Raw genomic sequence first — 24,084 nt, 5'->3', positions numbered from 1 at the left:
GTTTGCGGCGCCAGCAGCTGTTCTCTTACCATGGACTTGGTGAAAGGCCTCGCCAAGGTAAACAGCAGTGTGTACATCCACCAGCTGCGATGAATGTTGGAGTACATCATATTTCCAGGATGCACTGCGTTTGACGTGACCCCACGCGGGGAGAGGCGACGGTGCAGCTCGTTGGAGAAGAGGACGTTGCAGAGCTTGGACCTGTTATAAGCCAGCATTGCCCAATAGTCGTTTTTTGATGGAGAGAGGCGACTGAAGTCCAGTTTTCCCAAGGAGTCATTAATATCTGTAAATCTTAAAAATAGGAAATATGACATGAAGCAACCAAGTTCTGACTTCCCATACAGCTTTTTATTTTTATTAGAAATATAAGGAAGGCTGGCTGCAGTGGCTCACATCTGTAATCCCAGCACTTTGGGAGGCCGAGACAGGTGGATCACCTGAGGTCAGGAGTTCAAGACACCTTGGCTAACATGGCAAAACCCCATCTCTACTAAAAATACAAAAATCAGCCAGGTGTGGTGGCATGCCTGTACATGGGAGGCTGAGGCAAGAGAATCGCTGGAACATGGGAGGCGGAGGTTGCAGTGACCCAAGCCTGGGCAACAGAGCTAGACTCCATCTTTAAAAAAAAAAAAAAAAAAAAAAGGAATCTGAGAAAACTATGTAGAGATGACTAAAAATTCAATCTTGCATACATCAAAACAAAGTCTCCCTTAAAGATCGACAATGGTGATTTAACAATATAAACATAGGTCATGTGGTGGCTCACACCTGTAATCTCAGCACTTTAGGAAGCTGAGGAGGGAGGATTGCTTGAGTGTAGGAGTTCAAGACCAGCCTGGGGAAGATAGGGAGACACTATGTCTACAAAAAATAAACAATTAGTTGGGTATGGTGGCACATGCCTGTGGTCCCAGCTACTTGGGAGGCTGAGGCAGGAGGATCGCTTCAGCCTAGGAGATCGAGGTTGCAGTGAGCTATGACTGTGCCACTGAACTCTAGCCTGGGCAACAGAGTGAGACTTCCATCTCTAAAAGTAAGAATTTAAAATTTAAAAATTAAAAAAAAAAAAAGCATTGGCTCCAAAGATAGACTTTAGTAAAGACCCACACTCATAAATGTAGCAGTCCTGACATGCTGAACTCCCTCCCCACCCTCTAACATGTATTTTTCAAAACCTTCAACAGGAAGTTCAAAGATAATTAAATTAAACAGAAAAGCATCTTAAATAAAGGGCTGCTGCTTTTGGAAACAGAAAGATATCACATTCCTAACCTTTGACAAGGCTTTCCTGGATGATTTTAGCTAATGCTTGAGGCCTGTATATTTTCATTTGAGCGTCCAAGAAAATATAGATGAGTCTTGTTGCCTCCAAGACTCTTTTCTAGATTAAAAATTAATGATTATAAAGGGGTTATAACCTTGGTGAGGTACCATCAATAGTCTTATACATTTAAAAGATAAATGTAAACAAAGCCAAGATGAGTTCTGGCACAGTCTAATGTTTTTAAGTATACCCAAGGCATGGATGTACACAAATCAACGTAACTAGTTGATGTTTTATAATTGGGTCTGACGGAGTCATTAAACACCAGCTGTTTGTTTCTTTCCCTTTGTCTCTTTCTCTTAAATAAAAACAATGTAGTGATTGCCCTTACAAAATGGATCACAACAAACAAAAGGAATTTTCTAAATGGTCTCATCTTTGTCAAAGGACCCCTCATATTCTGCTTCTATAAGTTCATTCTGGGCACCGGGTAATGAGGAAGCGTAATGGGAATCCTCTAGAAAACTGCTATGGAAAACAAAAAGCAAAAAGTAAAATGAAAATTATGGAATAATCCTATTGTTCTTAACGTCAGCAGCTCAGGTTGGGCTAGGACCAAGAAAAGCATGGCAAGGGCAGATGAAATTCATGTTTTAATGGAAATTAAATATCCCTTCCACAGGACTCATGACATCCAATTTCTAGTGTTAAATGATATAGCTGCTCTAAAGCCATCAACAAAGTCGACGGCCAGAGACATCATCAGGGATACAGAAATGAGATCTTGAAAGGAACTGTTGGCTGCCCATTTTCAAGTACTCAAACTACAGGAAGAGTCCGACTTCCAAGCTTAATTGTCTAAGGCAGTGGAACTCAGTGGGAAATTTGAAAATATATGAAGGCCTTCTTCTGGTTGTCATGATGATTGCTGGTGACGGTAGCAGGGATGGAAGATGTCTTGCAATGCAGATGAAGTCTTGCTTAATGAAGATTGCCCCAGTGGACTCTCATGCAGATGAAAAGCCTGTGGATAATTATCTGAGCCTAGAAACATTCACTGAATTTCCAGGTGGGGAGTGCAACAACTATACACATGTAGAATGAATGAAGGCACTTTCAGATTTTGTGTCATTTTTTTGGAGGGTGACTGATATGGTTTGGCTGTGTCTCCACCCAAATCTCACCTTGAATTGTAATAACCCCCATGCATCAAGGACAGGACCAGGTGGAGAAAACTGAATCACGGGGGTGGATTCTCCCATACTGTTCTCGTGGTAGTAAGTGTCATGAGCTCTGATGGTTTTATAAATGGGAATTCCCCTGCACATGCTCTCTTGACTGCTGTCAAGTAAGACATCCCTTTGCTCTTCCTTCATCTTCCGCCATGATTGTGAGGCCTCCCCAGCCATGTGGAACCGTGAGCCCATTAAACCTGTTTCCTTTATAAATTACTCAGTCTCAGGTATGTCTTTCTTAGCAGCATTAGAACAGACTAATACAGTCAGGCCTCACTCAAGGTTGGTGGTACTGGAGTCTGCAATACCACACACCTGGTAACGGTGTACTTTTTTTTTGAGAGTCCACTAAAGGTGATTCATGCATGCATACATACATCCCATCTTTCCTGTAGCCCGGCCCAAGCATTCACGTGTTGAAACATACAACATTTTGTTTCCGTTATTTTTTTTTTTTGCATTACAGTAAAGCTATCAAATCAAATTAAAAATATATTTGTACATGTAAGTTATGTTATTTGTGAACTTTACTTCAACATAATAAGATACTACAGAAGAATTGTCACACAAAGGTGCTACTGAGTTGAGAATCCAATGATCCAAGTTATGGGACATGACTTGAAAACTCTATCGACATGGCATAGAAAACAGGGACAAGGATTTAGAGAGTATCCAAAAGGTATGGAATAAATATAGCACCATCCATTCCCTCTCTCTACTCATCTTTTATCAACTGCTGCCGGAAACCCTTCTTGGCATATTTGTTTAGCCCGACCCAGTTCACGGACTACTTCTTCTAGGAAGCTCCCCATAATGAACTCTTGCACAGCTGGATATCACTGTGATTTTTTTGGGTGGAAGTTAGGGAGAGAATGAAAGAAGTCATGGAAGGCAGACAAAAATACATGTCCCCATGGACATTAAGTGTCCACTCTTCAGGACCCAGGTCATGATACCATTCCTAGTGTTCAGTGACACTCCTGGCCTTCCAAGATCGGTGAAATGGCTCGCTGTGCCATCTTTCTGTTCCGTCTGTACATTGTTCGTCTGTCATCACCATGCCAGACTGTAAGTCAACTGATCACCTGATTCCAAAACTAGACTGTGAATTAATGGAAAGTAGACCGTAAGACTCTTGAGTGTTGCTTACTACAGTGCCTGACACATAGTAAGGACTCAACACAGAATTAGACAATTAAAGTTTGGTCATGGGTTTGGAATTTCAATCCAAGGACCAAGTCCTTAATAAAAAATGAATGCAAATCCCATGATGAGAATTTGACAGTTTCCCTTGTTTCAAGTCTTGCCCTAAAGGTAAAATTTACCACTAGGTTCAACTCTTCTATGTTTTCCATTAATGTTTACATGTGGAACTTCCTAATGTTTAGGGCTTTTGGTTTTTGCTTATTTTTTTAGAGACAAGGTCTTGCTTTGTTGCCTATGCTAATCTCAACTCTTGAGCTCAAGGGATCCTCCCGCCTCAGTTTCCTGAGTGGTTGGTATTACAGGTATACACCATCATCACACACAGCGATTTTCTACTGTTAAGAATAAGGTCCCCGGTATTTAAGGATAACACAGAAGAATCTCATGACTAGGGAACACTGAGTAAATTAAATGTCCAAGAGGAGAAAGTCATTTCTTCTTGATTCCTAATCTAGAAATAAGACAAAAAAATCCCGTGATGAAAAATGAGAACCAGGAAGGACGGTTTCAAGATGGAGAAGCACCAGCTGCTACATATCAGGCACTCTCTGCAAACAGCCCTTCCCTACAAGGTTGACCCCTGATTTCCTTCCCCACTGTCTCCTGGGCAGAGATCCCACTTTTACAGTCTCATTAGCTAGCACTGACAGTCCTCCAGGAAGTGGCAAGTGTGGGCTGGCTTCTGATCTCTCTGAGCCAAAAAAGGCTTCCTGAAAAATGACTATGTTCACCTCTCAGCTCCATAGGTAGTGAAACAACTCTTCAGATGCTGCCGACTCTATTTTCAAGTTGACAAACTGACAAAGCCAAACAATTATATCTTAATAGAATTTTCCATTACTAGTACATTAAAATATTGACATTTGCTCTGTGGACAGTAACACTTGCTTTGTAAGGGGACCCCCCCCCCCCCGCCCACTCTTGTATATACACCGTGGGGGTTTTGCTTTTTGGGTTTTTTTTTTTTTGAGACAGGGTCTTGCTCTGTCACCTAGGTTGATGACGATCTCCCTCCACTGCTGCAATCTCCACTCACTGCAGTCTCCGCCTCTCAGGTTCAAGCAATTCTTCTGCCTCAGCCACCCAAATAGCTGGGATTATAGGCGTCCACCATCACAACTGGCTAATTTTTGTATTTTTAGTAGAGATGGGGTTTCGCCATGCTGGCCAGACTGATCTCAAACTCCGGAGTGCTGGGATTACAGGTATCAGCCACTGTGCTTGGCCTATACTGCATTTTTTTAACTAATAATTTTTATTTTAGAGATGTGGTCTCACTCTGTCACCCAGGCTGGAATGCAGTGGCATGATCAAAGCTTACTGCAACCTCAAACTCCTGGCCTCAAGCCATCCTCCCACCTCACCCTCTTACTAATGGGATTATAGGCATGTGCCACCAAGCCCAATTTTATTGAGGATTTTTAAAATTCCCGCCTAAAATAATTAGGCTGGATTCTATCTACACGGAAGCTCAGAAACTCCGTGTGTGTGTGTGTATGTGCGTGTGTGTGTGTATGTGCGTAGTGTGTGTGTGTGATTGTGTGATTTTGCGTGTGGGGTGAGAGAGGGCAATTGGGCACTCGATCCAGCTGCAGCCGTTGAGGGTTGTTCAACCAGCACTCTGCTCTTTTCATTCTACTTTAACTGTTATCTGAAATTTTTTCACAGCAAGGAAGTCAACTTCTCATTTCACTAGGATGTATTCTAGGTATGCAGAAACTCAATTCAGTTGCTCGGATTCCAGATGAGTAACTAAAACACAGCGAAGACACAGGAAGGCTAATAAATATTTTGCCTTGGGGCAGTCTAGTATAATGTTTTCTGCAAACATAGGACTTTATTTTTTCCCCTAACAGGGGGTCTTGACTCCAACGAAGAGATTCTGCCAAGGTTTATGGAGGTAATTAGATATCAACACTTGCATTTTACAGCATGGTTTAGGGCCCTGGGTTCTTGGGTAGTGAGCAAAGTGTTTTCACGTACCGCCTGTGCACCAAGTCACCATGCTCGCTCATGGGAGCCAAAGGATGCAATGCGAAGGTAATACACAAGCCAGCCTGGGGAAATTGCCATTTTGTTAAAACACCTTTAAATAATGTGCAAAGAGCCAGGCGCGGTGGCTCATGCCTGATAATCACAGCACTTTGGGAAGCCAAGGTGGGCGAATCACAAGGTCAAGAGATCGAGACCATCCTGGCCAACATGGTGAAACCCTGTCTCTACTAAAAATACAAAAATTAGCTGGGCGTGGTGGTGGATGGCTGTAGTCCCAGCTACTCAGAAGGCTGAGGCAGGAGAATCGCTTAAACCTGGGAGTCAGAGGTTGCGGTGAGCTGGGATTGCGCCACTGCACTCCAGCCTGGCAACAGAGTGAGACTCTCTCTCAAAAAATAATAGTAATAACAACAATGTGCAAAGAATAATTGGAACGCAGAAAACTAGTGCCAGCCATCAGACAGGAGTGAGCATGACAACACATTTCAGGAAGGCCTCCCTACAAACTAAGATAGGTCTAATTCAAGAGTCCAAGTCCCTTCCTTTCAAATTAATCTTTTAAATGAAGCTAAGATTCGGATCTCCAAAGCAGGCATGAATTACACTGTAGTTAAGGAGAGAACAAAGACGTCACACAAAATACCACTTGAGATACAGATTTACAAAGGAGAGTGAGCAGCTGACAATTCGACATAATCTCCCATTAAATACCAGCTCATTTAAACATATCCCGTGGTGCCCTCCACATCTGGTGGATGACTGGGGCTGGCAGATTTATTTCTGGAGCTCTCTCTGCTGCCTGCCCCCACAGCAGCCTCCCTCGCCCCTTAACAGGGCCACTCCACTTCCTTTCACAAACCTGGTGTGATTTGCAAAGATAAGGCTGTCCAGATTTTGTTACCACCTAATTACTGGATGTTTCATGTCTTTTAACACGGGGGAGGATTATTACTGGCATTTTCCTTTCATTTCAGCCATCATAAATTTAAAATGGCAAAAGTAAATCTATCTGCAGTGTGTCACTTATACCATAAGCCCCTGTGTTTGGGAGTGATAAAGGTTTCAAGCTAACCCTTGGCTGGTCTCTCTCTTCCAAGTCCCAGGGGTTACATTTTATGGAAGTATGATTAAAAAAATAAGCTTCATTCTGGGTCACTAAAACATTTCAGGACTTAAGACGGAGAAGAAGGAAGAAAAAAAACGGGCCCCTTTCACATTATTTCTTTTTCTAGCTACTCTGCTAAGAGTGTAAACACCCCCCCAAAACACACACCAAGCAAATATGAGAGATCTCCCTAACACGTATTAAATCCAGCCTCATCCAGCAAGGCCTTTGTCTTTTCAGAATATTTCTCTCTAGACAAATAGTTGTTTATCCAACTCTAGAAACAAATATGCTGAAAATATGATGAAATTTTCAAATGTCTTTTTCAGTCAATTGAATATTCTCCTAATGGCAATAGGAAAAAAGTGCCATCTGATGTTTTAATTGAAATTTTAACCAAAAGAGGCATGGCCAGATTTCTAATATGCTCTAACTACAGTACTTCCCTTTCCACAATTACACAGCTAATGTCTGCATCGAATTCCCTAATTTCTCATTATAAAACAATTGGATTTCATCTCGCAGGCTTTAATTGCATTGTTTCTCCTGCTAGAATAACTGCACATTCTTCTTGGTAAGATGTTGAAGTTGCTGAATTACAAATCAATAAAGGTCACGCCATTCAGATTTCATCAATTATTATTCCATCTCTAAGCAAAATCGATGAGGAGCTTGAAGTATAGTCATAAAAACAATCTTCGTTGCTCTAGACAGTCCTTCTCAACAGTCCCCTACAATCACACAGACACACAAAAAACACCTGGAAAAATTAAGTAAGCCAAGTTGAGTCCACCCACATGTCTCAAGTAGGACTAATGAAAATTATTTTCAGAATGAAAGCCTTGGGGGAATATTAGCTGGTACGAGAAAGGGGATAAGTGAACAAATATGCAATTCAAACCCACCGATGGGACTCTGAGGAGACCACAATGACACGGGCAGGAGCTGAGCGACACAAAACATCCTGGAGGAGCTGGACAAGGTAGAAGTGCCCCAGATGATTCACTTGAAAGGTGGTCTCCAGGCCGTCTTTGGTGAGACTCCAGGGTAAAGCAAAAGCTGCTGCGTTGCACACAAGCACATGAAGAGGCCTGAAAAATAAAATATTCCACATGATGTGAACATAAACACTACAACCAAGCATAATCAATGCTCCTTCAGGAATGAAAAATTCTTTCTCCATCTTCTAGATTCCAACCATTTAGGAAAAGGATACCCTAGAATGTCGCATGGCTTTGAGTGGGCAACTGTCCTTTGTTGCTGAGGATGAGAGGCTTTTTAGGACACAGGACTTTCAGTGCAAAAACCAGGACAGTGACAGGCAATCCGGGAAGAGTTGTCACCCTAGCTGGAACTCAGATTCAACCACCTGATTAACTCCGTCTTTCTTAATTCATCCAAGTCTCACTTTGTCTGTAAATAAAAATAGCCCTTAAAATAGTTATGAGTAATAAAGGAAAAATTATGCTGTTAGACAGGCTGGCATAGGGCCAGGCATGGGGGCTCACACCTGCAATCCCAGCACTTTGGGAGGCCGAGGCAGGTGGATCATTCGAGGTCAGGAGTTTGAGACCAGCCTGACCAACATGGTGAAACCCCATCTCTATCAAAACACAAAAAAAATTAGCCAGGTGTGGTGGTATGTGTCTGTAATCCCAGCTACTCGGGAGGCTGAGGCAGGAGAATCGCTTGAACCCGTGAGGCAGAGGTTGCAGGGAGTTGAGATCATGCCACTGCACTCCAGCCTGACCAACAGAGCATGACTCTATCTCAACAAACAAACAAACAAACAAACAAAGAAAAAACAAAACAACTGACACAGGACCCAGGACTTGGTAGGTGCTAAGCAAGCATAGCAAGGGGGTAAATGCTATGTCTAAAGAGAAGGCACATATTGTTTAACGATACAGAATTTCTTGTAGAGATCAGATTAAATGAACATTTTATAAAGAAGTCTAGAGATAGGTAACTAGAAGCCTGTCATAATATTCTCTCTTATTTTGTATATATTTAATCTTTTTGTTTTTTTTTTTTCCCTGACAAGATCTTGCTCTGTCATCCAGGCTGGAGTGTAGTGGTGTGGTCGTAACTCATTGCAGTCTCAAACTCCTAGGCTCAGACGATCTTAGCCTCCTGAGTAACTGGGACTACAGGGGAACACCACCATGCATGGCTACTTTATTTCTTGTTTTTTATTTTTGTAGAGACGGACTCCCCCTATGTTGCCCAGGGTGATCTTGAGTTCCTGGTCTCAAGCAATCCTCCTGCCTACGCCTCACAAACATAATAAAATTGTTAACAATAAAAGTAATCCTTTCATGTGAATCAAAAAGCTAAATTCTCAAAAAGTAAATATATACTGGTGAAAAATCATAATGTGCCAATAAGAATTGTACAACAAAATATACACAAGGCTATTCACAGTGTTTGTGATAAACCAAGGCAGCAAATTAGAAGTAAACTAAATACACCATTGAGGAATTATTACATTTAGAATATATCCACATGATAGAACACTATGCAGCCATTAAAATAATAAACAAATCTACTGACCTTATAAAACACGTTATAATATAAAATTTAATGTATTTTATTATCAGACACAGACACACAAAGAAACAGAAAAAGAGAGAGAAAGAGATAGAAAGGTTATGAAAGATATATAAAAATAAGGGCGGGTGCGGTGGCTCACGCCTGTAATCTCAGCATTTTGGGAGACTGAGGCAGGCAAATCACAAGGTCAGGAGTTTGAGAGCAGCCTAACCACATGGCGAAACCTCGTCTCTACTAAAAATAAAAAAATTAGCCCAGTGTGGTGGCACGCGCCTGTAATCCCAGCTACTTGGGAGGCCAAGGCAGTAGAATTGCTTGAACCCAGGAGGCAGAGGTTGTAGTGAGCTGAGATCATGCCACTGCACTCCAGCCTGGGGAACAGAAAGAGACTCTATCTCAAAGAAGAAAAAAAAAAAAAAAAAATATATATATATATATATATATAGAAGGCTGGGCACAGTGGCTCATCTCTGAAATTCCAGCACTTTGGGAGGCTGAGACAGGATAATCACTTGAGCCAGTATTCTAAACCAGCCTGAGCAACACAGCAAGACCCCATCTCAACAACCACCACCAGAACATTAGCCAGGTGTGGTGGCGTGTGCCTGTACTCCCGCCTACTTGGACTTGAGCCCAGGAATTCAAGGCTGCATTGAGCATGCATTAGAGCAAGACTCTGTCTCCAAATTAAAAAAAAGAAAGACAGTTTTCACATCGCAGTCTAAGAGTTACAAGTTTTTAAAAAACACTGGCATGCAATAAAGGGAAACATAAAGAAAAACCTTCATAGAAATTAAATATTCTGCTCTCTAAAAAAGTAAAACAAAAGTGAAAAATATAAGCAATCATTTAGAGGCCCCATATTCTTACTATATAAACAGTTCTTACATATCTATGAGAGAACCACGTGTCTTCTAAGAGTCTAACAGAAACAGTGACATTAGAAATTTTATAAAACTACATTACAAATAACCAGTGCAATACTTAACACCTCCAACTACACTAATAAACATTAAAATATTTTCTATCAAATTAGCATATGTATTCATACTATATTTGTATTACCTCGTATAAAGTTGGGGGGCTGCACCCTGGATATTAAGTTGAAAACATGTATCATGAGAATTGAAAGGTTCCTATTATTTCACCAAGTAATCCTGTTTCCAAGCAGTAAAGCATGTATGTAGCAGGGGCAGCAGAAATGGCACAGTTAATATCACTAGGGAGAAGTATTTTATCACTGATAATGCTTAGAACTGTCAGCACATGATTGTAAAAAGCAGATCAACTTTTAGCTAGCTTTGCTGTTGTTTTTCCATTCTATACAAAATGCTTCCCCATTTTGCCTGCAGCTGGGGCAGACCATTCCCATAGCTACCTCCCATCTTTTTGATATGCCACTGCTTCTATAGTGGGTTGAATGGTAGGAATCTGTGAGTTGAATTGTACCTCCCACCCCACTGCTTCCATAGTAAGTTGAATGGTACCTCCCACCCCATTGCTTCCATAGTGGGTTGAATGGTAGGAATCTGTGAGTTGAATGGTACTTCCCACCCCATTGCTTCCATAGTGGGTTGGGTTGAATGGTAGCGATCTGTGAATGTGACCTTATTTGGAAAAAGGGTCTTTGCAAGTGTGATTAAGCCCACATCTTGAAACAAGATCATTTTGGATTAAGGTGGGCCTTAAATCCAATGACAGGACTATCCTTACAAAAAAGGAGAAGTGGAGAAGGAACACCCACAGAGGAGGAGATAGAAAGATGTACAGACTAGAGTGACTTAGACTCAAGCCAAGAAATTCCAAGGACAGTCACAAGAAGCTAGGAGACAGGCATGGAACAGATGCTCCTTCGAGCCTCCAGAAGGAACCAATGCTGTAGACGACTTGATTTCAGACGTTTGGTCTCTGAAACTGTAAGAGACTAAAATTCTGTTGTTTCAAGCTACTCAATCTGTGTTAATTTGTTATAATAGTTTTAGAAAACTAATATAGCTTCCAAAATTCTTTCCTAATATTCAAAATTCATATAAAAGTTTATACCCAAGAATGCATGATACATCAACTAAAATTATAAAATTCTATATGAACTAGAAACAACCTAACATCCAGCAACAGAGGAGGAGATAAACAATGATTAAGCCAAAGAGTCCTAAACTTTCTCAATTTAATTGAAAAAGAAATTAAATTTCATAAGTGTGATTCATACCCCATACCCCCCAAAAAGAATTTCCAGATATACAGTCAGGATTACTTTTTTTCTATTTCCTGTTTATGATTTTTGGTATTTTCCAACTTTTCTACAATAAGCATAAACTAATTAAAAAACTTTACTGAAATGTAATTCACATACCAAAAAATCTATGTATGTACACTCTACAACTGTTTCAGTATACTCAAATAACTGTACAACCATAACTACATTCTAATTTTATAGTACTTTAATTAAAAAAAAAAACCCATTAGCAATCACTAGCCACCCTCTACCCACCTACATACACTCTTATCCCCAAAACACCATTAATCTACTTTCTGTCCTATAGATTCACCTATTCTGAACATTGTATATACTAAATGGAACCATACAATACATAGTCTTTTGTGACTGGCTTCTGTTACTTGGCATGATGTTTGCAAGGTTCATCCATGTTGTAGCATATATCAATATTTCATTTCTTTTTAATGGGCAGATAATATTTCATTATATGAATATACTGCACTTTGTTTACCCATTCACTAATGATGGATATTTGGATTGTTTCCATTTATTGGCTACTAGGAATATCACTGCTATGTACATTCATTTGTAAAGTGCTGTGGAAATGCACGTTTTCTTTCCTCTTGAGGATACGTCTAGGAGTGGGATGGCTGGGTCATATGGTAACTCAATGTTTAACTTTTTCCAGTGTGGCCATACAATTTTACATTTCCACCAGGACCGTATTTGAACTTTCATATCTCCATGTCTTCCTAAGTATTTGTTATCCGATTTTTTAATTTTAGCCATCCTGCTAAGAAGTGGAATCTCATTGTGGCTTTCGTTTGCATTTCCCTAATGACTCATGACGTTGAACATCTTTTTATGTATTCATTGGCAATTTGTGTATCACATTTGGAGGAATATCTATTTAGATTTTATGCTTATTTTTTAACTGAGTTTTTATTATTGAGTTGTGAAAGCTCTTTATTCTAGATATAAATCCCTTATTAGATATTTAATTTGTAAATATTTCTCCCATTCTGTAGATCATCTATACACTTTCTTGACGGTATCATTTGTAGCACAAACACTTTTGATTCTGGATCAAACCCAATTTATCTTTTTTTTTTTCTTTTGTCACTTGTGCTGTCGGGGTTATATCTAAGAGATAATTATCTAAGTCAACATCACAAAAATATACTCCTATATTTGCTTCTAAGAGTTGTACAGTTTTAGCTCTTAAGTCTCTGACCCATTTTTATTTTTATTTTTTTCGCTATTTTTTTCTGTGTAGTTTATGCAAGTGTGATCTAACCTCATTCTTTTGGATGGGGACGCCCAGTGGTTCTAGCATCACTGTTGAAAAGACTATTTTGAATTGTCTTGGCATCCTTGCTGAAAATCAATTTTCCATATACATGGAGTCATTTCTAGACTCTCAAGTCTATTTTCTTATCTATAGATCTATTCTTATGCTAGTATGACACTGTCTTTATTACTAAAGATTTATAGAAAGTTTTGAAATTGAGAAACGGAGGGCCTCCAATGCTGTTCTTTTTCAAGCTTGTTTTGGTTCTTCAGGTTCCTTTGCATTCATATATAAAATGTAGGATCACCTTTTCAATTTCTGCAAAAAAAGTCAACTGAAATTTTAATACAGATTGCACTAAATTTGTAGATAATTTGGAGAGTAAATATCCTTGTCTTATTTCTTGATCTTAAGGGGACAGTACTCAATGTTTCAGCATTAAGTACGATGTCAGTTGTGGGTTTTTTGCAGATGCCCTTTATTGAGTTGAGAAAATGCCACTTTGATGCAAGTTTACTAAAAGTTTTCATCAAGACAGAGTGTTGGACCTTTTTAAATGTGTTTTTATGTGTGTAGTGAGAGGATCTTTTATTCCACTATTACGGTATTGACTGATTTTTTAATGTAAAATCAACCTTGAATTCTTTGTTTAAATCCCAGTTAGTCATAATGTACAATTCTTTATATATGTGGCTGAATTTGGCTTGCTAGCATTTTGTACAAAATTGTTGTATCTCTATTCATAAGAGAAAGTGATCTAAAGTTTCCTTTTCTCGTGATATCTTCGTCTGGTTCTGTTGTCAGAGTAATAGTGGCTTCATAGAGTCAGTTAGAAAGTGTTTCCTCCTCTTTATTTTTTAAAAGAGTTTGTGGAGAATTGGTACTTTTTGTTTGTTTGTTTTTTGAGACGGAGTCTCGCTCTGTCGCCCAGGCTGGAGTGCAGTGACGTGATCTCGGCTCACTGCAAGCTCCACCTCCGGGATTCACCCCATTCTCCTAGGGGTTCACCCCATTCTCCTAAGCCTCCCGAGTAGCTGGAACTACAGGTGACCGCCACCACGCCCGGCTAATTTTGTTTTTGTATTTTTAGTAGAGATGGGGTTTCACCGTGTTAGCCAGGATGGTCTCGATCTTCTGACCTCGTGATCGACCTGCCTCCGCCTCCCAGCGTGCTGGGATTACAGGCATGAGCCACCGCGCCCAGCTGGTATTAATTCTTTAAGTGCTTGCTGGAAAGCATTCATTAAATTTTAACTAGAAAAACCTATTAAATCACTGTTGTTGTTTGAAGTATTCATGCAAATCTTGTATCACTGGGTAATCTGGATCTCATTAAGAAATTATTCATTCTGTTGTCCCATCTGTTTTCCCACCCATCCCCTACCTAAAACCTCAAAAGTCGTAGTGTGGTTGGGGTCAGTTGTATTTGTTTGAGAACACCTGTTTTCCACATATGATGCCCACTACAGTTGACAATACAGAATCACTCAATGGCCCAGCTACTCTCTGAAGAGATAGGCACAAATGTTTTGAAGCACCAAGCCTATCTAGTAATATTCATTAGACTCTTCTTCAACTCAAAGCAGAATCTACTAATTTGTAGCAGGGATAACTCATAGATGGTAGTAACACAGGACTATTGCTAAAAACTTTGTGGGGAAGAGGGAAAGATGGGCAAAGTGAAGAGATGACTTACATTTGAGCTCCTTTCAGGTTGCATCTGAAATATTTTGCTCACTTTTCCAGGGCTGTTAGTACTTTTTTTCCTTTTTTGAGTACTAACTATGGGTTAGGAACTTTTTACGAGCTTTTTGTATTTAAGAACCCTAGGTGACATGTATTATGATTGCCATTTACAGACAGAAATGAAGTATCAGAAATAGCTAACACAGGCCAGGTATGGTGGCTCATACTTGTGATATCAGTATGTTGGGAGGCCAAGACAGGAGCATCTTTTGGCTCAGGGGTTCAAGACCAACCTGGACAACATAGCAAGACCTCGTCTCTACAAAAAATTAAAAAGTCAAAACTAAAAAAAAAAAAACAAAACAGAAACAGCCTGTGGAATACACCTGCAGTCTTGGCTACTTGGGAAGCTAAGGTGGCAGGATCTCTTGAACCTGGGAGTTTGTGGCTACAGTGAGCTGTGATCACCTCACTGGCCTGGGCAACTGAGGAAGAGCAAGACCCCGTCTCAAAATAAAAAAGCTAATATAAAAACGCAAACAAGAAAAAAAAAAAAAGGGTCACCTGACTTCAAGGCTACTGCACAATACCTTCTGTCTTACAGAAGCTCCCTGGAATGGATAGAGCCAAGTTCTTAGAGAAACTAGCTCAGCCACGTTGTTTTCCTTACCTGACTCATGGCCAGTTAGTTCACCTCCATGAACCTGTGTCCTTCCCGGTAAACTATACATACTCCTCCCATGGTTGTGAGGGGTAAAGCCCCAGTATCTTGCTAGCCTGCCACGTTAGGTAATTATTACTTCCTTTGTCTCTTTATCGTTCACTTTTATGCACAAGACAAAATTAAATTCCTCAAAGATAGTTTCTGCAGTGTTTACCTATCTCTAAGACAGGCCTGGACACTGGCAATTTTAACAACATACTTCTCAACAACAACAATGTCTTTTCTAGTTACCTTTATTCTTGCCTGTACATTTTCTCAAGAAAATGTAAACCTCAGCAAACCAAGGAATTTGCTACCAAAGACAGGCCTGGAGGCAAGAAACCACAAAGGACCTGGGAAAACCCTTTCCTCCCTCACCAAATTTTAATACCCTTCATTAATGTTAATTGCACAACACCAGAGGCAAAATATGTATCCTGTATCTAAAACTTGTCACCTCTATTAACTAAAAACAGGCTTATGGAATATGAAACTATAAAGTGCTTAACTTTTAATTGTAAAGACACTTAATTGGCTTGTACAAAAGGAAAAGAATTCCTTTTGCCTCACTTTAATGAGGTTTTTATTATTCAAATGACACATTTTGCTCAGTTTTGACTAAAAGCCATTGCAATTCAAAAGGTTCTGAGATGATGAATATTTACAGACTATCAAAAGGAAAAGTTCAAACTACAAAGACGGAATGGAAACAAAAATAGTATCTTTCCAAAAACTGATGTTATTAGTCAGCACTTTAAGGAGTTGATTTTTTTTTCCTTCTTGGGTGGATTCTCATCTGTGAGGGGTGATTAAGGGCAGAAAAGGTTGTCCTCCTTCTTTAGAGCCTGAGATTCCAATGGAGGGCAGCCTGCACGTTCTCCATGGCTCTCATCTACCCACACATAAAGCCCCCACACCTTACTGATGAGTGGCCCCATGGCATTCTCTGTGCCTGCTGACTGTGGGGATGGTATTTACAAACAGCAACCCCTTCAACTAGAGCCAATGCATTCCTTCTGGGCCAGAGGACATCCCCTCAGTAGTTACGGTGTTAGTGGTGGGGGCAGGGGTTGTCATCAATGGGAGTGACAATGGGCCAAGATTTCTCATGACAGAGCCAGGCTGTCTGGCAAGAGTGCACTTAGGTGGTAGTTACTACTGCAAAGGGACCAGCCCCTACCCTTTTTTAACCCCTCAAGATCCCTACCACTGACTACCCTGTCTCTTTCTAGCATTTTCTATCTTTCTCAAACCCCCTTTGTGAAATAATAACTGAGGAAATTATGACAGTGACAGAAATCTAACCTAATCAACTCCATCTTGTCTTTAGTCCCATAGATTTATCAGAGGCATTCAAACCACAGCGACTCCATTTTGAATATGGGCTGGATAAAATAAGATTGAGAACTACTGGGCTGCATTCCCAGGAGGTTATGTCATATGCGTTCACCAAACAGGCTTTGTGTGAGCAATAAAGCTTTTTAATCACCTGGGTGCAGGTGGGCTGAGTCCGAAAAGAGAGTCAGTGAAGGGAGATAAGGGTGGGGCCATTTTATAAGATTTGGGTAGGTAAAGGAAAATTACAGTCAAAGGGGTGTTGTTCTCTGGCAGGCAGGAGTGGGGGTCACAAGGTGCTCAGTGGGGGAGATTTTCAAGCCAGGATAAGCCAGGAAAAGGGATTTCACAAGGCAATGTCATCACTTAAGGCAAGGACCGGCCATTTTCACTTCTTCTGTGGTGGAATATCATCGGTTAAGGCAGGGGCAAGGCATTTTCACTTCCTTTGTGATTCTTCAGTTGCTTCAGGCCATCTGGGTGTATATGTGCAAGTCACAGGGGATGCAATGGCTTGGCTTGGGCTCAGAGGCCTGAAAGTTAGCCATTCTAAGTTACAGGATGAGACAGGAGATAGGAGGTCAGCACAAGATATAAGTCATAAAGACCTTGCTGATAAAGCAGCATGCAGCAAAGAAGTCGGCCAAAACCCACCAAAACAAAGATGGCAACGATCTGTGGTCATCCTTACTAGTCATTATACACTAATATGAATCCATTAGCATGCTAAGAGACACTCCCACCAGTTCCATGACAGTGTATACATGCCATGGCAACATCAAGAAGTTACCCTGTATGGTCTAAAAAGGGGAGGAACCTCAGTTCCAGGAACTGCCTACCCCTTTCCCTGTAAATTCATGAGTAATCCACCCCTGGTTTAGCACATAATCAATAATTAACTATACATATCCTTAGTCCAGTAGCCAAAGTTCCTGCTCTACCTATGGAGTAGCCATTCTTTTATTCCTTTACTTTCTTAATAAACGTACTTTAATTTTATGAACTCGCCTCAAATTCTTTCTTGCCCAAGATCCAAGAACTCTCTCTTGGGGTCTAGATCAGGATCCGTTTCCGGTAACTGCATAGCTGTCTTTGGTCATTCCTGGGCATGGGCCAAGCTAACTTTGGGAGAAATTTCGTTCATAGTTTAAATAACAGCTTTTCACCAAATCTAAACTGTTCTTGTAAAATCAATGAAAGGCCACCACATTAGCATGAGACAGGCTTGAGTTCCAAATAATTACCAGCCGTTATTCCAGAGGTCACAAGATTTGCAACTTTCTTGATTATTCCTGCAGATGACCACTGTTGTAGAACCTGATTGGCTTTTGAGATGTCTTTTCAGATGTCTGCATTTTTTAATTTTTTTTTTTAGACAGTTTCACTCTGCATCGCATGCTGGAGTGCAGTGGTGCAATTGGCTCACTGCAACGTTCACCTCCTGGGTTTAAGTGATTCTCGTGCCTCAACCTCCCGAGTAGCTGGGATTACAGGTGCACGCCATCACGCCCAGCTAATTTTTGTATTTTTAGTAGAAACAGGGTTTCACCATGTTGGCCAGGCTGTTCTTGAACTCTTGAACTCAAGTGATCTGCCCACCTCTGTTACACACATCCATGTGAAGAGACCACCAAACAGGCTTTGTGTGAACAATAAAGCTTTTTAATCACCTGAGGGCAGGCAGACTGAGTCCAAAAAAAGGGTCAGCAAAGGGAAATAGGGGTAGGGCAGTTTTATAGGATTTGAGTGAGTAGTGGAAAATTACAGTTAAAGGGAATTTCCTCTTGCAGGCAGGGGCGGGGGTCACAAGGTGCTTGGTGGGGAAGCTCCTGAGACTCACTGTCCAGGAGAAGGAAAGTCACACGGTCAAATGATCAGTTAGGCCGCAGAAGGAACAAATCACAATGATGGAATGTCACCAGTTAAGGTAGGAATTGGCTATTTCACTTCTTTTGTGGTTCTTCAGTTGCTTCAGACCATCTGGATGTAGACATGCAGGTCACAGGGGTTATGGCGGCTCAGCTTGGGATCAGAGGCATGACAACCCCAGTCTCTCAAAGTACTGGGATTAGAGGGGTACGCCATTGCACCAGCCAGATTTTTGCATTTCTAACAACAGGGTGGCTCCACCTGGACCTGCCAACCAGTCCTGTGGCCCCCACCCAGGAACTGACTCAGCACAGGAGGGCACCTTCGATTCCCTGTGATTTCATCTTCAAGTCAACAAATCAGCACTCCCGGATCACTCACTGGCTCCCTATCCACATGTCTCCTTAAAGACTCCGATCCCTGAATTCTCTGGTAGACTGATTTGAGTAATAAAACTCCGGTTTCCCATACAGCTGGCTCTGTGTGGATTAAACTCCTTCTCTCTTTGCAGTTCCCCTGTCTTGATAAATCAAGCTCTGTCTAGCCAGCAGGAAAGGAGAACCCATTAGGCGGTTACATTTTCCTCTCCACTGGCTCATTCTTGCTGCGCATCAGCTCAATCAGATCTTTCTGATCAACAGGTAAGGAAAAATCAGAACAGAAGGAAAGAAATGAAGAAAACAAAGAGGGTGAAAAAGACGAGGGCTGGAAAGAGAAAAAAGGACATTCACTTGACCTAGGCAGGTTGCACTAGCCTCACTCTTCCATTTATGGTCTGTAGTTTTGAAATATTCATCTCCATTCAGTCTCCTTCCCTGCCCCAAAGGTACTTCTCATCAGCTGAATGAATTCCATTCTATTACCATCCAGAACCTCTCAAAACTGGTTGGAGAGCACTGGCTTCTCAATCAATCAATCCAACAACCTCCTCTCTGCTGAGACTAGACTGCCCTATTGCAGAGGATCCTCCCTCACTTCTGGCTCACTTTCCCGTCCTGGCTTCTGTGATACCGTCCACTCTTGGACCTCCCAATGTTACCACTGCCCCATCTTTTGTCTCTTCCAACCCTTCCTCTTTTGCCCATTGTTCCATCATCAATCTCTTTTGATTCCATCTCTAAAATCTTCCCTGCAGCACTTTCATCCCAATCTATGACTCCAAACAAAACCTCCATGAAGACTTCAAATCCTTAGCTCTAGTCGCTGTATTCTTTCCAAGTTCCAGAATCTCATTCCCACCTGTCAGTCTTATCTTCCTGGATACATTCCCACAAATTCAGGTCAACATGCCTAAATCTAAACTCTTCATCTTCTCTCCTCACATCTCCTCCCTTTCCCGATACCCTTATTTCTGTAATGGCTATTTGCAAACCAGTCACCTGATTACAAACACTTAGGAAACAATGTGCTATCCCATCTTCTCCTTTAGTCCCTGTGACTGGCCAAGCTCAGGATCTCTAGGCTTATTAGGCACCCCTAATATACTGTCCCATCCCCTACATTTCCACAGAGGTAGGCACTACCATGCTCCATCTGCATCTTACCCACTCCGAACCACTGCGAGCATGAACTCCTCCAGATAACTGTACATTGCCAGAGGCACCCCCACATCTGGGAAGTCATCATCCCCACACACATGCTCTCAACAAGAGGACCAACTCAGTGATACAATTCCTTCTCTAGAGCTCCCCATGGAATCGGGCTGAAACAGATTTCCCCTAGAAACCATAGCCTGCTTCCCTCTCTGCTCTATTCTGGGAACAGTCCCCTAATCGATCATATGAACAAGAGTCCCCATCCCAGGCTCAGCTGCTAGGATCACCAACCTAAGACAACCACTGTCACTCCATGTTTCTAGCTCTGTTCCCTTTAGGTGTAGTCACTGGAATAGCCCACACCTGGTCTTACCACCTCTATATTCTCCCACTTGACTTTTCATGAATACTGGTTAAAGCCCAGTTAAATTTACTAAAACACTATTCTAATCTTACCTACCCATTCTTGAAAACTTTTCGTGGTTAATAAATCTCTGCTAAATTAAACACAAAGGCATCCTGACATTCAGGTCCTTCTGAACAATAGCCCCAACTATATCCCTCTCTCCTTAAGCTCCAGGCAGGCTGAATCATCCACGGCCCCATGGATGAGTATGCCCCTCACTTGATTCGCTCTGGGTCTTTATGCATGCCATTCCCTCTGTCAAATTCCTAATTGTTCTTCAAGGTTTTGCTCAAATATTATTTCACTGAGAAATTTTCCTTCTAATCGACACCTTGATTAACCCTCTTTAAAATCCATTAGCAATAGGTAAACACAAAATGGCATATTACTCCACATTAAAAAGAAACAAACTACTACTAATGGATAGAAGAATATGGATGATCTCAAATGCACTGTTCTAGGCAGGGTCACAATGACTCCCAATGCTCCCTGTTTCCTGGTATTCATACTTTTGTGTAATCCCCTTACCTCGAGGATGCGGTAGACCTACCAATTTGCTGCTAACCAACAGAATATGGAAAAAATGATGGACAAGTCTTCGGAGATTAGTTTACAAAAAGATGCTGGCTTCTGTATCACTCCTGTTCTTGTTCTCTTGCTTACTCAATCCAGCATAAGCTAATTGCTATCTTGTCAACTGCCTCATGGAGAGGGCCACATGGCAGGGAACTGAGGCTGGCCTCTGGTCAATAGTCAGGAATTATAGCTTTCAGTTTAATGCTCAGGAGGAACTGACCTCTGCCAATAGCCATGCATGATGTCAGGTCCTTTCACAGTCAAGCCTTGAGATGATCTTGGCCTCAGCTGACTTATCTCTTTTTAATTCTTTTTTTTTTTTTTTTTTTTTTTTTGTGATGGGGCCTTGCTCTTTCACCCAAACTGGAGTGCAGTGGTGTGATCTCAGCTTTCTGCAACCTCTGCCTCCTATTTTCAAGCTATTCTCCTGCCTCAGCCTCCCAAGTCACTGGGATTACATGCATGTGCCACCATGCCCAACTAATTTTTGTATTTTTAGTATAGACAGGGTTTCACCATGTTGGCCAAGTTGTTCCTGAACTCCTGACCTCAAATAGTCTACCTACCTTGACCTTCCAAAGTGCTGGGATAATAGGAGTGAGCCACCATGCCCAGCCCCCAGCTGACATCTTGACTGCAGCCTAAGAAAGATCCTGAGCCAGAAAGAACCAGCCAAACTGTCCCTAAATTCCTGAGTTACAAAAATAGAAAGTAGGAAAAATAACAGCCCCTCAAAGAAGTCCACATCCTAACCCCCACAGCCACTGAACATATTACCTTACATGGTAAAAGATGCTGCTGAATGTGGTCAAGGGTAAGACCTTGTGTGTTAAATTATTCTTGAATTGCAATAAAGAAGTAACTGAGGCTGGATAATTTATAATGAAAAGAGATTTAATTGGCTCTGATTCTGCAGGCTGTACAAGAAGCATGTGCTTGGCTTCTGGTGAGGCCTCAGGAGGCTGACAGTCATGGCAGAAGGAAAAAGGGGAGCAGGCAACTAACATGGTGAGGGCAAGAGCAAGAAAGGGAGGAAGGTGCCAAATATCATGTGAACTCACTCATCACCAAGGGGATGGCCGTAAATCATTCCTGAGGGTTCCGCCCCCATGATCCAAATACCTCCCTGCACACCCACCGCCAACACTAGGGATTATGTTTCAACATGGCATATGGAGGAGAAAAACATACAAACTCTATCACCTTGAGACAGGGAGCTCATGCTAGATAATCTATGTGAGCCCAGTGTCATCACAACAGTCCTGAGATCCTTTCCTGATTGTGGCTAGAGGGAGATGGGACTGCAGGGCTAAGGTCAGAGAGATACAACAGTGCTGGTTTTGAAGATGATATGGGTGACCTTTAGAAGCTGGAAAAGGCAAGGAAAAAGATTCTCCCTGGAGTCTCTAGAAATCAGCAGAGCCATATTGACACCTTAATTTTAGCCCAGTGAGACCCAAGACAAACCTTTAACCTACAGAGCTGTCAGATAATAGCTTTGGTTTTAAGCACATAAGTTTGTGGTAATTTATTACAACAGCAATGGAAAGCTAATAAAGTGAGATAGGATATGTTTGCTGTTTTAAGTCACCAAGTTTTGGGGGTAATTTAGCAGCAAGAGACAAATAGTGCATGCATTATGCTATGTGAACGAATCCAAACTCCAAAAGCAACACACAGAATATTTCTGTTTACATAACGTTCCAGAAAAGACAAACAACTAGGGACGGAAAAAAGATCAATGGTTCCCAGGGGCTAGGTGTCAGAGGGAGGTATGACAACAATAGGGCACAGAGGACATTTGGGGGGTGATGGCACTGTTCTATACCTTGACTGTAATGATGGAGGCTCTATGACTGTGTTTGTCATAATTCATAGTGAAATTTGCCCTATTGTACAGTGCTAGCTGTAAAACTCACTTCATTTAAATTTTTTTTTTAAACCAATAGGACTTTCTGTATTTCTAAAAGCACTCATCACATCCTACCTGGAATGAGCCACTGTGTATGTATCTGTGAATAAATTACACCCAGTGGGACTTTAGCAACAGGGTCTCACTCATCTGTTTTTGGAGTGACTTCAAGAACTACAAGCAGCAGCCTTATAACGTGGCATTAAGAAATCAGAGGGACATAAGATGCTTGAGCTTCAGCCCATCTGCAAACTGGCTCTCATCTGTACAGTAGAAAAATTAGCATATTTTAAATCACAGTACTTTCTGTTTCCTGCTTACACACTTATACCCAGTGCTTACCCGCCTTTCTTGAGTGGTCCACTGAGATGGGACTGACAGAATCCTTCACTTGGTCCCAGACGGCCATCCTATGTATCGAACCCTCCCTACCTCCCAAAGGTGACTCAGGAGACTCTTCCTTTCTCCGGGAATTCTTCCCCTGCTCTTCATCTGCAAATTAGCTGTATCTTCCTCTTCAAAAGTTCTTGCATGCTTTCCCAAGAACTTTTACAAGGTCAATAAGACAGGCACAACTAAATGACACAAGTTTCTTCAACTTCTTACCAATACATAGCTACATAGGTCAGGAGATTGAGCTGTTATCCTAGTTCCCTGTGATGCAGTCTTTCTGCTCCTTAGCTCAGCTAGGTCCAAGTTCTTGTCTCACAACCAGGAAGAATTAGGCATGCAGACACTGGATAATGAGTGGAGTTTAATTGATTAAGTGAAAGGAAAACTCTCAGCGGACAGGGAACATGGGAGGGGTGGTTCCCCTACCTGAAGGCAGTAAAGTTGCCCCATGTGCCTGGGTCTGGGGCCTTATATTAACTCAGAATGGGGAGGACATGCTAATTAGTTTGGGAACATGCACAGAAAGTTAAAGTGAAGGCAACACTCAAAGGTAGCCATGACAGTGTAGCAAACCAGTTAGGGAAGGGCAGGTATATGTCAACTAGGTGAAAGGTGGGGATCAATCAAGAGAGTGCACCAAACAAGAAGACAAGTTCTCAATATGGTCTAAGGATTTAACTTGTAGCTTGGCTTTCAGTCTTTAAACTGTCTTCAACTTGGAAGTGGGGTTTCACCAGGGACGCGCTCCTATCTGCCTAGGCATTTGGCTGCCTCCTGCCACTGTCACCTAGACTTT

At 41.5% G+C, this 24,084-nt stretch overlaps 1 protein-coding gene across 4 annotated transcripts in view; it reads right to left on the bottom strand.

Moving 5' to 3' along the window:
* WWOX (WW domain containing oxidoreductase) overlaps positions 1–24,084 on the bottom strand; it is a 1,120,883-nt gene that overhangs the window by 782,715 nt on the left and 314,084 nt on the right. The window contains exons 7-8 of one of the 4 annotated variants that reach the window (XM_073015591.1): positions 7,717–7,902; positions 30–294 (exon numbers count right to left, since the gene is read on the bottom strand). In XM_073015591.1, coding sequence (XP_072871692.1) covers positions 30–294; positions 7,717–7,902 — 451 coding nt within the window. Of the gene's footprint in view, positions 1–29; positions 295–7,187; positions 7,572–7,716; positions 7,903–24,084 lie in introns of those variants that run through there. The other 3 variants (XM_073015593.1, XM_038007945.2, XM_073015592.1) reach the window with 3 other exon arrangements.

Source organism: Chlorocebus sabaeus, chromosome 5 (assembly GCF_047675955.1).
Source record: "Chlorocebus sabaeus isolate Y175 chromosome 5, mChlSab1.0.hap1, whole genome shotgun sequence".
NCBI lineage: Eukaryota > Metazoa > Chordata > Mammalia > Primates > Cercopithecidae > Chlorocebus > Chlorocebus sabaeus.
This window is presented reverse-complemented; position numbering and strand designations above follow the sequence as displayed.